Source organism: Dipodomys spectabilis, unplaced genomic scaffold (assembly GCF_019054845.1).
Source record: "Dipodomys spectabilis isolate Male_0828 unplaced genomic scaffold, ASM1905484v1 ptg000098l, whole genome shotgun sequence".
In the NCBI taxonomy this organism is placed as follows: Eukaryota; Metazoa; Chordata; class Mammalia; order Rodentia; family Heteromyidae; genus Dipodomys; species Dipodomys spectabilis.
In genome coordinates, this window is record NW_024870775.1 from 20,648,451 (window position 1) to 20,664,725 (window position 16,275).

Consider the following 16,275-nt stretch of genomic DNA (forward strand, 5'->3'; position numbering starts at 1 on the left):
TCATCATTCCTTCCATATCTCTTTTCCTCCACACTGTAGTCTCTATGCAAATAGCATCAGATTGTAAATTGTTCCAGTCACTTTCATAGCACCTAGAATAATTCTGATTTATTAGTACTCAGTAATATTGAATGATTGAATACATAATATAAGTCAACTACTTTTTCAACTATGTCCTCAAAGGTTTTAGTAACAACACCATGAAGCTATTTTTAGTGTGCGTGTGCTCTTTCAAAGAGGTGTTTCAAGGTGCATATATTGCAATGTGCTGCATCTTCCACAAAATTGGGCAGTATTTATAATTTCTAACATGAAGGAAACTAATGCCTATTTCTTTGCTATTTGAATTCAGGCAAATTGTTTCTCTGAGCCGTGGTTTGCTTATGAGTGGAAAATGCTTACCTCAAAGTAGGCACTTGCAAATAACATGCTCTTGGTAAACAGATTTACTACCAGTACAAAAGAAACTAACTAGATACATAGGAGGGAAGAGGGAACACTCAATAGGTTCAAAAGCTATGTGCTTGAGTGGACAAAAGCATAGGCCAGGGCTGCATAACACTGACATTTTTATTAGAATTCATTTGTAACAAATGGAACTTGTGTCAGCAAAGAACTGATTTTCATACAGACTTCTTTCGCCACCAATGTAACGAAGTAAGAAAATAAAAAGCACGCCTTTCATTCTGTAAAACATTTACGCGTACTACTAATTAGAGGTAATTGTATTTTTTTAACAAGCCATTTTACAAGTTATTTTTTTAAGTTTTCAGTCTATGCATCCAAAACGAGAGCAAAGAACACAACTGTTTTTATCTTTGTAAAGACACTCCAAGCTTGGATGGCAAAGCCACATAACGGATGGATAGGATGGACCTGTAGCCTTCTGATCTCTGCTGGAGTATCAGGGCACCCATAAACCCAAATGAAACAATAATCCAAAAAGAAAAACCAAACAAGAAGAAAACACTTAAGAAGAAGGACTGAAAAACCAAAAAGAAACAGGACAGGAAAAATATGAGCACAGATGCACATCTTTTCTCTGTGCATCACTGCACATAGTTTTTCTCTTTCCTGTTTCTGTGTTGTGTTATTTACATACACATAAATGAATTTCTGAAGCAGTTTCTTACAGATGGGTTCAAGTAATAACATTATTGGGTGTAGAATCAATAGGGCAGTGCATAGTACAAAGGTAGAGAAAGTGCAAAGTTCCCTAGAGGCCCTTCCCTCCCCTGGCTGTCCTTGCCATTGTCTAACCATGCAAATAATTTTTAAAAAAGAGCTAAAATAAAGTTCTGTACAAATCACTTTTTATATATTTTGATTTTTTTTACCATTGTAACTAATTACAAAATTATACATAACTACACATACATAGGTAAATAATAGCACCGTACTGGTTATGAGGATGAACATAACTGGAAACTTGAAAGTCGATGAGAATGTTAGATAAAGATGTTTACCAGGGAAATTAAAACCTTGGATGGTTATACAGAAAAGTTACAGAGTGGAATGCACATCAATGACAGTAAGGGAGTTAGTTCTAGAAACAGCTCTTGAACAGTCAGATTTCTGGAATAGTCTCCGCCTCATTCATCTATGGTGTGTATCCCATTCATGAACATCTTTCCCTCATTCTTTCTGCCATGGGGGCAGGCTTGGTTTTTGTTGTTGTTGCTTTTCAGGGAGACAAATTGCTCATGGGCCAATTGTTCTGGTGTGCGATACTGCATCATTTCCCCATGTGCAGCATGGCGTGTGTGGATGATGTGATGTCTGACACCCCCCCCCCCCTTGTTTCACTAAAGGAAAGTTACAGCACTGAGTAATCTGGCACTTGGATAAATCTTCAAAAGATAACAACCTAAAAGAAAACAACAACAGACCCACATAGTGCACATTCTTCTCTGGTTCTGATGAAGGTTAGAGAGTCTCATTCTGAGGTAGCCTTCTAGATACTATTTTTTTTTTTAAGTATTATACATATATATAGTTTTTTCTTTTTTCTTTTATTTATTTTTTTCTACAAAAGTGCTCAAATACGATGCTTGCAAGTGTTTGGTCTCTTGGATTTCACTCTGCCAGTTGATGGGTTAAAAAAAAAAAAAAAGTGAAAACAAACATCCATTCATTCAGCACATCCTGGAAGCTAAAACCTAACCCAAATGGAACTATATTGAAACTCTTTTATTGGTCTTAAGATTTTTCTGAGGTTTCCCTAAAGTTATGGAATCTATGGCCAACTAATGCCACCACCCACAGCTTCCTAGAAAAATACTGTTGGAAGATTTGGGGGAGGTCTATAATATTTATTTCCCTTTCAGAAAAATTCCAGCTACTTGTGGACTATCCAGTACATCCCAAAGTCACCAGTGATGCTTGTTACTAAAGTACGTTTGGTGCAGTTACTGCATGTTCCAGAACTGATTTGGAAAGGATTATAAATAAATCAATAGATTTTTTCTTTTCCTGATGTTGAGAGATTAGGAACAGAAGGGCCCTGATTATCCAAGTGCTTTGGGCTGGTACATTTGCTAACATCCCCGACTTGGTTGAAAACTAGGAATGCATATTATTCAAAGAGTTTTTGTACATGTGGTAAACAGATAATGCTTTAATTCAAAGAGTAACAGATACGAACACTAATGGAAATACGAACCAAAAGCTAAAAAAGAAAGTCTATTAAAATAGGCATCAATTATAAGGCACTCTAAATGCAAAACTAAAACTAAAACAAAACAAAGTACAGCACTTCCCAGGAATGCTGTATGCCACAAAATGCTTCTGACTGAAGGAAGTAACATGAGTTTGGCTTTGCCCCTGTTACATATCATAAATGCAAATTTCATAGCACATACTATAGACAATATACGATTGAATACAATTTTTTTTAAAAAAACAACTTGATAGCTGATATATTACAACATTCTCCCCTCCCAAAGGGATTTGCACTGACCTTTTTCCACATGCACACCTCGTAGATATTTAATAATCTTTATTGCACTAGAGTGTTAGTAATATTGAACTTCATTGGAAGCCTGGCTAACAAAATGGTATTTGTGAATATGTTGGGGTCGGTGGGGTGGGGGGGGGGGGCGGATCTTGGGTATAACAATAGGGGGTGAGGTTTGACCATCATTGATGTGCATTCCTCATTTCCCTTCAAAAATAAAAGTTGTGATATTAAGAAATACCAATATGTTGTAAAATTAAGAAGCAACTGAAAAAAGATGTTTACATTGGCTTTTCTACCCTTCAGAAAACTAAATCATGGAAGAACTGAATGATAGCTAACTCTGTCTTTGTATGGATACTATACATACATAGACATCCTTATGTAAATATGGATATATATGTATATATGTAAGTAGCAACTTTATACTTTGCGCTTCCCTGTTGATTCCAAAACCACAACAAAACTTGGCTTTGATTATTTGAAGAGAATAGGCAATTGCTCATCGGTTAGAACTAAACAGAAGTCTAAAAAGTAACAGTTGCTGAATCTGAGACTGTAGATTAAGAGTATTGCACAAAAATGTGCAAATTTTCAAATTCTTTGATATTTCTACAGGATATTACAGGTAACAGTTCTACAGCTTAAAAAAAAACTCCCTACAATTTGGAAATAAAAAAATGAAGAGTTATGTAACTCATTTTAAAATTCACTTTATCGAATGATACATTTTGTTAAAAAAAAAAAGTTTACACAGTTAGAAATGAAACACAGGTCAGCAGTATCTTTACAATACTAGAAAACTAAATCAAGGACTTTCTTTTTTTTTTTTTAAACATTCCCCACCCTGACCCCTAAAATGTAATTATGAGCAGTATGGTGGGAAGGGCAATGGAGAAGCAGAGTCGATCTTACTGTAAGAAGCCACACCAGCGAACCCCTGTATGAACTGAAACTCGCTGGCCAATCTCTCTTTGTATCTTATCAAGCAATCCTGAACAGGATGATGGTTCTTTGCTGTGAGTTCTTCTGTTATTTTGAATCCTTGAGGTATCTGTAAATAAAATCCTCCAGATTCCTCGTAAGTCAGGATTCTCCTTATTTTTTTTTTTTTTTCAGGTTAGATTATTAAACTGTGAATGCTTGGTCCAGTTGGAGGAGTTTGTTTTAAATTTGTTTTGTGTGTAATAGTTCCACTAAGTGGTTGTTAGCTAGAAGTTAAGAAGGACTTCTCAAATGCCCTGTATGGCTCAGAAGAGACTCCGTGGATATTGAAGGGCCTGTAGTAAAAATCCAGAAAGGGTCAGGGGTTTCTATGTTGCATAGTGATCAAAGCTGCCCAGGTATTCAAGTGCGGCTCGATAGCAGAACTGGTACTGATCCTGCAGGAGACAGAGCATGGAGACAAGAGGACAGAGTACTGTGAGTAGATCATAATAGAAAAAGAAAAAAAAAAGCATTACAAATATAGGAGAAGAAAATCATTACTTTCTTTAATCAATTCAACCCAATGACCAATCAGTGAGGGTACAAAAAAAAAAACACAATTAGCCACATGGGGTGTTTATTAACTTCACCAATCAATTTGACTAAATATAGTCTCCTAACTCCAAGTAGTGCAAGCTTCAGTGAAGATTATCTTCCAGACAAAGATGCACTGTTTGCCAAGTAGTAACAACCAGTTACCACCCCGCCACTGAGCATACTAATTGCTTAGGTGCTAGGGTCATCTTTTATGTTTGTGATAACTGTTTCTCAGTTTGCAAACTGAGAAAATCTAACATTAAAAAAATGGGGTTTGGGTATAGTGATGCATGCCTGTAATCCTAGCTACTGGGGAAGATATGTAGAATTGTACTTTGAGAACAGCCTTGGGCCAGAAACATATGACCATATCTGAAGAATAACTAAAATGGACTGGCTCAAGTAGTAGAATGCCTGACTAGCAAGCACGTAGGCAGAGAGTCCCAATCTCAAGACTGGCCAAACAAAACATCAACTACTGTTTGAAGGATAGAGATGAGGGGAAAACAGAATGCTGGAGGGTGGAAAATGATGAAATATGCAGCATCTATGAATGAAACACAAAACTCCCTGAAAATGATGATAGGGAGAAGCAGGAATGAATTACTTGATCCAACGAAAATGCTGTATATGTATGTGTACCAATACCACTGTGGAAACCCTTTGGACAATTATTATACATTTGAACTAAAGAAAGACAAAAATATAAAACAGGTCCTTTCCAGGGAAAGGACACGAGAGGGCGGCTGGGAAACAGAGAGGGCGATGGAGGTTGAATATGGTGCAAAATTCTTCCTGTACATGTATGAAAATGGAACAATGAAGCCTGTTGAGATTGGTGAGAGGAGGGTTGAGTTTGATTAGGACTCTTGAATATATTACATGCATAGATGGACATATTAGGATGAAATCCCTTTCTACAACAAAAATGCAAATAAAAAATTTTGCGGGGGGGGATAAATGCAAATTGTCCTGAAGGAAATCTGGATTTATGTTTTCTGTGTTACTGCCACCTGAACTAGAAGAACAAAACAATTTAAAAAAAAAAAACCTTCAAATTCTGATGCGATGATCCTTACTGTTTGCAGTACAAGTTATTCTCTATCATTTCTGATAGAAGCAGTCCAAAGGCAGCTGGTGAGGAGCACCAAGCATACAAACCCTTGGGCATAGGGCTTGGAACTTCGAAGCTTTTCATTTCTGAAAATGGCATCAAAAGGTTGACTGCCCACATAAAAATATACCTGTGCCATTTGGCCTAATTCAGTGTGATTGCAAGTTGTCTGTTCTAGAAAGGCCCACACCAGACTTCAGCAGCATGATATGTGCTCTTTTTCCGACAAGGAAGAACACTGTTATGACAGAATTAGTTGGAGCATTGTTGGGGAGAAGGAAAAATTACAATTTACAGATGACTTTAAGGAGGAGAAAAAGTAAGATTTTCCCCATAAAAGAAACATCTTTAGTAGCCAATGCGGCTGAAAGTAGATAGCTTCTATTTTGCTTAAATGTGCATTTTTCCACAATAAAAATGGTAATGTGAAATAAATGGTGTTTGCTTCCCCATCTGGTCACAATGAGTTGCTTGGCTAAGGGTAAAAGATTTTTAAATGTTCAATTTCCCTTTGTCACCTCCTCTCTTCCAAATACCTGTGAAGTTTGTCAGGTTAACATAATCTTGTGAGTATTGCAGGCCAAACACATACTATTTTTAAATCCAAGTCTAGAAGATATTGTGAGTGCTTAATTAAAGAACACATATAAATTGTAGGATCTGATGGCTGCTTGAGGAAACTAAACACTGTCACTTAATACTATACTTCAAATTTATCAATAAACCAGATTGTCTAAATCTTGGACTCATTCTGAGAAATTACAATATCAATTAGTAGAATGGACAATGGTAGGGTACTTTCTCTCAATTTATTCGGGATCCAAATATTTAAAATAGGTGATCAAGAAATGAAATATAAAACAGTTGATGCTTCTGTAGGCATACAGAAAGAGAATGTGTGAATACTATGTGCCAAATATGCTTTTTAAATACTTGTTTACAAAAGTATATTTTATATACTTGCATATAAAATGGTATACTATCAATATTAATGCACATGTAATAAAATATGTGAATCTGCCATTTAACAGGTCAAACGGGGGTAACAAAGTATGATTCAATCTAATGCAGAATAACACATAATCACCACAAGCCTAAAGATGCTGATAATGTCATCCCATATAAAGAGAGGCAAATGAGATTAAAATAAATTAAACAATCTCCTACTTTTACCACAGTATTTTGCATCTAGTATTGTGTGTTCTTGGTCCCTCTGCTGAAATCTAGGCTCATGAGATGACAAACAACATGGAGATTTTTCTCACCTCTGTCTGCACCATGGCTGGTCGTTGTGTTCTTAACATTTTGACAGTTTGGAAGATGTCTACAACTCCTTCATATCTCATTCTTTCCAAAACAATGCTCAGTGTTATGAAGACACCAGTTCTTCCAACGCCCGCACTGCCAAATAATAATGAGATTGCTCATAGTTTTGATCCATTGGATTGGAGTTACATATGCTTTCACCAGCTTTTCCTTCCAAAGTTTCTCCACAGCACTATCAAGTTAATGTGGAACTGAGTTCACCACCTGATTCCCTCTTGGGAGAGTGTGTTGTGAGAACATATGAGAATAAATAATTAGGATTCAGTCTAACATAATGCAATGACTTTCCAAAATGGTACAGAAACCTACTTGGGATAAAAATAAATGGCTAAAAGTGTGAGTTAATAAGTATGGGTGAAAATCCTATAAGTGGAGATCCTGAAACTGGTCCTTGCCTATGCTGGAAGCAAGAAATAATTCAGAGTAAGGTGGGACAAAATGGGCCTGCTTAACTCTTGTAATGCGTTAGTCACTTGGTAATTAGTCTGTGTAGGGGGTTTTGTCACTTAAACCCTCATGGAAGTATGTAACAAGGCAAATATTTAGTTAAAATACTGATGCAGGTTTAGATAAATAAAATTCAGGAGTGGGGGTAGGGGAGGGAGAAATTGGGGAGGTGGGGAGGAAAGGGATAGTAGGGGAAAAATAAAGGAGGTGGTAACACCCAGTCCCAAAGAAATTTAGGTTCCATGGGTTCCCTTATTTGCAATAATTAGCATCCATATAGGATAATCTTATCAGAGGAGCTGAAAAGCTCAAAAACCGTGTACAAATAACCATAGAAGTTGATGCTAAGTGAAATGAACGCCAAAATATGAACATGAGAGGTCTGTCTTTAATGTTATTGGTTTAAGTGTACTATGTGATTTTATTATTTTTTTGTTGTTGTTTTCTTTGTATGTTCTTTCCCCTATGGCATATACCATTGTCACTGTACTCAATTTTGATATTCTGCATCTTGTATATACATATGTCTAATCTGGAGAGAGGAAGGGGAACAACAAAACACTGAAACAAGGACACAGGATGACCCATTGCAATGAAGATACCTACTGGACAATATATTGGAAATGAACTTTACCACTTTGGGCAGTGAGGGGGGCAGGGAGAAAGGAGTGTGGGAGCTGGGGGAGGGAAGGGATAGTGGGCAACAAGGAAGGGAAGGGGTAACAATGATCAACAATGTACTCATTGCCTTAGTCAGGTAACTGTAACCCCTGCGTACAGCATTTTCACAATAAAATAAAAATTTAAACAAAGAGGGGGTAACAATGCTCATTAAGAAATGGACACATTACCTTGCTCATGTAACTATAACCCCTCTGTACAGTATCTTTACAATAATATATATATATATATATATAAATTTATATATAAAAAAGTAAAATTCTACACAATGTGATTTTTTATATAAGAGGATTTTTACTTAGTGTTCAGGAAGGTCTGTGAATATCCTGTACTTATAGATTGTGAAAATGCCCTATTTTGCTTCATTTCACAAGGCTCATAACTTTCGACGGGTTCTGAATCTTTAATCTACAAAACAGCAACCTTTAGTCTAAAAAAACCGAGCCACTGATTTGTGCATTTATCTGTTGGTTGGCCAACAGGTAAAACTCCAATTGTCTTTGTACCACATTTACAAGGTTTTGGGTTTCTCTCAGTTGTCTTTACTATTTTAAGATAATTCCAGAAACTTCACAGCAGTAAGAAAGAAAATTAATTCATAGCTCTTGTACACTCAAGTAGGAAGCATCTGGAGGTTTAGGTAATGAGAAAAACAGTGCATAATCTGAAAAATCCCTACATTTTTGGATCCTAATTAAATGGCATGTGCAACGCTTGGGCACAGGCTGTAGAAAATGGATGGAGTCATTTACTTGGTGATGTAGCTGACAGGCATATATAAATAGTGTGTCCTTTTATAAACCTCAATTTCTAAGAGTTTAAGGAGAAATATTAAGTGAGGCTTTGAAACCCAAGGGTACTCCTTAATAAAACAGCTGAACTCCAATGAAAGCCAAAGTTTCTGATAAGGTGGAGAGGATGACCTTAAAAGTCCTTTTAACCTTGAAAGTCTTCTGGTCTTGAAAGACTGTGATTTACAACTTTTTTTGTTGAATGGGCTAAGCACTCCAGAATCTCACTTTGATTGATCATTCAAATGTAACCAACAAAGTGTTTTTGGCTTTCTATTAAGTACTTTCAAGTAAAGAACAGGCATTGGCCTAGTAACTTCTGCATTTAACTGTCCCATATTATGATATAAATAAGATAAATAAATATGATTAATATAAATATAACTAAGATAAATAAGTTACAATATAAATATTTTCAGGACTTTCCTACAGAAAACACCTAGAAGTATTCAAGATATGTTTATGATATATGAATGCTATCTCAGCATTTATAGTAAAGACAGTTCAAGTCATTTTGTGATGACAAAATGATGACAATACAATAGAAAATAACAATACATCTGCTTATAGGACTTTCTAAACACAGGGTGCTTAAAATATATTTTTCCTTATAGGTCATATTGAAACGGCTTAAATAAGCACTTGGGGATACTATGTGCAAAATTCAAAGAAACATCAGTATTTCTAGCTCAGTACAAAATATCCAGTTTCTGAATATTTCAGTCCATGTGTCACTTCCTACAGACTCTGGTTGTAATTTTGTGTGTGTGTGTGTGTGTGTGGTTGTGGGGTTTGACGTCTGGGCCTGGGCACTGTGCCTTAGCTCTTCAGCTCAAGGCTAGCGCTCTACCACTTGAACCACGTTATCACTTCCGGTTTTCTAAGTGGTTTATTGGAGATAAGAGTCTCACAGACTTTCCTGCCCAGGATGACTTTAAACCCCAATTCTCAAATCTCAGCCCTCAGATTACCTAGGATTATAGGCATGAGCCACTGATGCCTGGTTGCACAAAAATTATTAATAGTACAAAACAAATGTATTTTTCATATAATATATCATTACTGAGAATCTTAGGGATCAGAGGGAAAAAAGGTAAAGCCTAGAGAAATTTTCCTATTCTCATAGTGTTATACAATAGAAGAATTAGGACAAGAACACGTCTTGAAGTTCAACTTTTATATTTGTTTTATTTGTGATCATGAATTCCATGTATCACTAAGTACTATAGTGTGGTTTTTAAAAATGAAACCCTGAAGCAAAATACATCTTTTCTTTCACATCATTTTGAAGATTTTGACCATAAAAATATGTAGACACTAAGATTTCAGTCTCCTAGAATTCAGAAATATACTAGTTTAAATAAATTACTTGTATACTTTTCATTACAGTTTTTTTTACAGTGATTTCTAAAGCACTAAAGTTATATGGAATGACTAAACCATTTACTTAGTATTTCTATTAAGTTCATTGAGTTAAATTATAAAATGCTGTAGAAACTGTTGAAAATAATTAAATTGAAGGTGCTTCATTTTCTGGCATAGCAACAATTTTCAAGCAAATTGCATTTTTAACTGAGGTACCATTCTAATCTCTTATTGACTGATAAGAATTAGTATTGTCATTAAGGCTTGATAGCTATTTATAGTGTTTCCAAGAAGACAAACACAAGAGATACAGAGAAGTAGTTATAAGTGCAATTCTTTCAAAGCAGAGCAAGTAAAAAAATGATTACCACAATAAATTATTACTCTGGGATATACCAACTGTTCTCAGTAAGGCAAACTGACAAGGAAACTAGTTTTCCTTGTTTGTTTTTTTAAGAAAAGGTAATTCATTTTTGGTTTTTTTTTTAAAGGGGTAAATTTTAGGGATTAAAATATTTTATTTTATGGAAAGAACAAGAAGTAAATCTTGACATTTCACAATGTATTTGGCTACATAGATTCTCTACAAGAAATGTGTATAAAATGTAACCAGACAACACTTAGTTTTAAAGTGGCCATTGCATTAATCATAAATGTAAAGCTGGTATTCGTGATTCTTACCTGCAGTGGACTGAAATGGGTCCATCTTGACCAAACTGCTCCTTTGTTTTATGAACTTGGCCGATGAAGTCAATAAATCCTTCTCCAGACTTTGGCACTCCTTGTTCTGGCCAGTCAGTGAACTGGAACTGCCTCACTGTTCGGGACTGGCCGTCCTTTAGAGGGAAAGCCACATACCCGGCCACAGGAGCGGGTGCCAGGAGGATTCAGCAAGCATGCAGACCACAAGAGCAATAATAATATATATACACATAGTTTGTTTGTTTGTTTGCCAAAAAGGAAATGGGTAGAAAAAGTTAGGAAATCATTCAATTGGAAAGTTAACTCTGTGTGTCTTATCTGCTCCTAACAGTGTCTATGTTCATATCTATTTAAATTATGAGTATATTCACTGCAATGCCCTGTCAAAGAGCTAACTTTTCTGCTAGAACTTTGTAGCTATTGACTCTTAGCAAATGCTTTTGAGACCCAATGGATCATGTCTCCATTCTTTCTAAAATAGGACATAGATACTCTAATTTAGAAACAATAACTTCATGTTGAAAGGAGTATCTGGGCATATCATCTAGCCCAGAGGTTTTGATAACTTCACCGCTGCCATGCCTGCTTATTTCTGGCATTGTCAAATGACAAATGGTGATATTTAAAGGAATCGACATAGACCGCTCGTTGCTTTTAACCTAGATGCCCTATATGTGTCAGAGGTATGCAGCATCTACGCATGCCAGGACATACAGCATGTGCCACGTGATGATAATGCAACAGAAAGTGAAACACCCCTGAAGGAGATCAAAGATATTTTTTTGGAAATAAATGCCCTCTGCTGTAAAAAAAGGTTTTCTGGCTGACCATGGGAACTTAGTACACCAGAGGAGGCTTTTACACAAACAACCCAAAGGGCAGGGGGAAAAAAAAAAGAAATAAAACAAACCAAGACAGATATAAGAGGAATTTTTCTTTTCTAAAGTGACCAGGTAAAATTGCTCTGACTCAGGAAATATAATGGTATAAAAGAAGATAACTGAGGCACTTCTGATTCAGGAATTTTTTTTGAAACACAGGAAGAGCTAAAGGAACCTTTTCTTTCCAAAATCAGAGATAACAACAGTGCCCATCTAATTTCTCCTTTGACAAATCAGAGAAAAGGGACAGCCAAACTGCTTCTTTCGCTAGAGGAATCATCCTTTTTTTCCCCCGCCCTTGTTAACATCCTTTCTCTTTCAATATCTTTTTTAGAGACAGGCATGCAAATTCCCAATGTCACGGTCTGAGACTCAATCTGTCTCAACCACTAACATTAAGAAGATAGGTGGGCTCAGTTTAAGATTAACATTTATGAACTAGCCTAGTGTCTCTCAGGGTCTCAAGGTAGATTCCTGACTAACATCATTTGGGGATGGAGATAAAATAGGAAGATCACACCATTTTTTTTTTTTTGACAAACGGGTACAGAAATAACTATCCCTAAAATCAACTTCTGTATGGTTACTATGGAAGCATGATTTACTTTCCTTGACTCCTGGAAAAGGTTTGGAAAGCACAGAAAAGAGAGCCAAAGGCTAGGTAATGAAGATTGGTTCAATCCAAAAGTCCTGGAGATTCCATTTCTGAAATCTTACTTTTAGTCACAAGAAGAGTCAGGTGTTCACACTCTACTTTTTAGAGGAGAGATGACTGCCTGACTTCATTTACAGGTTATTTGTTTAAGAACACTGAAGTCTCCAGTGCCAAGTTGCTTTCTAAACCGAGGAGACTAGATTAGAAGCACAGCAGGAACACAAACAGTAGGTGTTTGTGGTAGCTAAGAAAATGATATAAGCATGGGGAAATTAAAAAAAAAAAAAATATATATATATATATATATATATATAATGTGAATAAGTTTCAGCTTTTGGCTTATTATGGTCAGTTTTAATTTGGTAATAGTGGGTGTCGTAAAGGTGATATCCTATACTGGTAGAGTTTGTCTTTTAGTCTCTGTCATCAGAAATACTTGTTGAGTTTATTTCTAGGGCACTTAAAAGTTGCATTCACATACTTAACTTCAAATGCTGAAAGGATATTTTAAAGAACAAAAACAAATTCAAAAGAACCAAAACAAAAATAAGAGGGCAGATAACTAAGGCATGCTTGCTTGGAAAACTAAAAAATGAGACCTAGGAACTTAATGGCTATCTTGAGTGCAGTCACCTTTAGGGTAGTTAATATTTTAGACTTTCTAGGATTAACAGGCTTGTCACCTGGGCCAAGGCTTTCATTAACCACTTTCTCTCTCTCTTTAAGTCAATAGCCAGAGTCAGGCTTTGGGGATTAGCAGAAAATGTACAAACACGAGTTTAGAGAAAGCTACTTTCCAGCAAAAACAATGGATACAGCCCATGGCTCTATCTTCAAGTTTTATTCAACCCACCCACTGTGACAGTTCCCAAAGTAAAGCAGGACTTTGATGTAATCCAGTTGCCCCTAAGATGTGTTTGTCATTACTGTCTGAGAGTTGCCAAAGGCAAAGATATTAAAGTGTATGCATAGAACATCTTACATCAGGGCTGAACCTTGGGCTTGGCAATCTTGATAAGCAACACAGAATGAAAATTAGCCAGCTGGGGTCATGGGTGCACAGCTCTCATAGACAGACACATTAGCACAAGGAGGAATAAACTATGCCAGGAATCAAATTAGAATGTGCAAAGCTTGTCAGATTCTTGTAAGGAATGCCATTTGCAATGCAGTTTTAAAATCATACCAAATTAACCTCTAAGCCCACATGACCTAAAGGGCTTTGCAAACCAACAACATATTTACAGCCTCAAGTAATGAAGAAAAAAAAAAGACCTCCAAAGAAAACTGAGCTGAGAAGGTGAATGTAAGCATAGCCAACCAATCACATAAATGCTTCCCAGCACAAACACTCACCAATACATCCCCAAAGTTGCACTGCCAGATGTTATGTTTGAATGGAAGCCAAATCTGGGTTTCTGAGCAGGCTTGCCAGACAGAGGAAATTTGTTCTTATATTTTTAAAATAATGTCATCCAAAATGGGTGATTTCTTTTCTCTTTGGGAGTATGGTCACTTGGCAAATGCCTTTCCCAGCAAAGTATATTTTAAACTAATTTAGCTAATGATTAAGAGCTGAAGATTGTGCCAACTTACCCTGGCATCTGTGACCTTGAATTCCCTTAGGATATATTGTGGCATGTTATATTCAGCCATAGGATCTACAACAAAATACTGATATCTTGCTGAACGCTCAGCTGGCCAGTATTGGTGACATTTCTCCTAAAAAAAGAGATTAATGATAAACTACATAATGTACACATAAGATTTTGTTCATCATCTATCTAAATTCTTTCTCTCACTGATAAAAAATTACGATTCAAGGTAATTCCAACTGCATGTGACTCACCTTTTCTTTGAAACCCTAAATTTCCTGAGGCTGAGGTAGCCCTGGAGTTTAATGTTTGCTCATGGTATCCAGCACAGAACCTGGCATGTAGTAACTACTTGATAAACATCAGTTGAAGTGAATACTTTAATAGGGTGGATGTTTTCATGTCTTTAGAGTTATTCACAGAATTACATTAGTCCTTGGGAAAGGCTGACCATTTAAGTTCTATAATGCACCAATAAAGCAGGCTTGTAACATTGTGGTTTGGAATGAAGAGAAACATCAATGTAAAAAGAATGCAGAAAGAAATCTCAGAATTAATCCAGTCTCATTTGTAGATTGAGGAGATTGGAATCCAAGCAGGTTTAGTGACTTAAGTAATCCCTACAGAGAGTTAGCTGCCAAGTTACAATAGTTATTTTCCTAGTCCAATATTCTTTTTTTTTTTTTGGTCCATGGTGGGGCTTAAACTCTGGGCCTGTGTGCTGTCCCTCAGTTCTTCAGCTGAAGGTTAATGCTCTACCACTTGAGCCACAGCTCCACTTCTGGCTTTTTTTGCTTATGTGGTGCTGAGGAATTGAACCCAGGGCCTCATGCATGCAAGGCAAGGATTCTACCACTGAGTCACATACCCAGCCTCCCTAGTATAATATTCTTTTTAAAAATATTGTTGTAACAGTTGCAGCTTAGTTATTCCTATATCAATTTCCACAAAAGAGAGGAAAAATATAACTCCAGGAAATGTTTGCAAAATGTTTGTTTGTATTGAATTTAAGTGGTAGGTCCACTGGAAACTCTAATCTTCTACTTCATGAATATTTCAGTAACATTCATTTTGTGAAGCATATTTTTAAAGTCACTGGGTACTAATGACCCATGACTATAACCCTAGCTTCATAGGAGAATTAAATCTAAGGATCTCTGTTCAAAGCCTACCAGACAGGAAAAGTCCATGAGACTCTTGTCTCTAATTAAGCACCAAAAAAAAAAAAAAAGCTGAAAGTAGAGCTGTGGCTCATGTGTCAGTGATAGATAGCCTTGAGCAAAAAAAAAAATAAAAACAAAAAAAAGAGCTCAGAAATAGCACTCAGGCCCTGAGTTCAAGCACCAGGACCAGGACTGAAAAATATTCCTAAAGAAGATCTACAATTACATGATTATTCTTAGAAAAACTATGTGAATTTCCAACACATTATTCAATAGACCTGAGAGGTAGGGAAGTGAAAATTTCCCTCAGGAAAGGAAAAGAACTAAGTTCTTTCAGACAGAGAAATGACAGCACATGGACTCAATGAACGCTAGCCTACCCAGCAAAAAAGGAAACAAGAATATGTTAAGAAAGCCAAATAAACACCTGCTGACCCATTTGTCTCTAGTATTGTGTTTCTTTGGACAGAAAAATGGCCAAAACTATTCTCAACTGAAAGAACTTGATGTGACTTTGCAAATTAGAAACCAATCAATTATGAATGGTCAAGACCATGTGGGAGCACTCTGTAGCTCAAGAAAACGTTAGTTATGAAAATAAAAAACCTGTTTCTTTCAGTGCTCACACATCTTATGAGCAGATACACTTACTCTGCCCATTTCACGCAGCTTGGTTAGCATCACGACGATGGTGGAGTTGTGTTCCCAGAGCATCCGCCAAAAGTCTTCAGTGGTTTCTGCCAAGGGTCCTTGGGTAGCAATGTAGGCCTTCTGTTGTCTGAATTACAGAGAGTGGAAAAAGTATGTTAAAAATTTTGAGGACATGCAAGAGCCCCCATTTGATATGTCAAAATCAAACCTGACAATAGAAAAATAAGCATTATTAATTGCACCTGAAGGAAGCTCCCATTAAGATTACATAACCAAATAAGAGCATTTAATACATTAGAACACTTTTCAAAATAAATATTAGCTACATAATATTGTTAATGTAATTATTACATATTATTATAATGTCTTTTTCATTACTAAATTTTAGTACAACACTAATAACTCAATTTCATGTATAACTCAA

The 16,275-nt window shown here is 36.2% G+C and overlaps 1 protein-coding gene across 11 annotated transcripts in view; it reads right to left on the reverse strand.

Moving 5' to 3' along the window:
- Positions 1-552: 552 nt before the first annotated feature.
- Ptprd (protein tyrosine phosphatase receptor type D) overlaps positions 553-16,275 on the reverse strand; it is a 514,161-nt gene continuing 498,438 nt past the window's right edge. For all 11 annotated transcript variants that reach the window (XM_042686894.1, XM_042686896.1, XM_042686890.1 and 8 more), the window contains 5 exons: positions 15,852-15,978; positions 14,039-14,164; positions 10,886-11,040; positions 6,860-6,995; positions 553-4,338 (listed from right to left, as the gene is read on the reverse strand). In XM_042686894.1, coding sequence (XP_042542828.1) covers positions 4,270-4,338; positions 6,860-6,995; positions 10,886-11,040; positions 14,039-14,164; positions 15,852-15,978 — 613 coding nt within the window. In that variant the 3' untranslated portion in view covers positions 553-4,269. The remainder of the gene's footprint in view (positions 4,339-6,859; positions 6,996-10,885; positions 11,041-14,038; positions 14,165-15,851; positions 15,979-16,275) is intronic.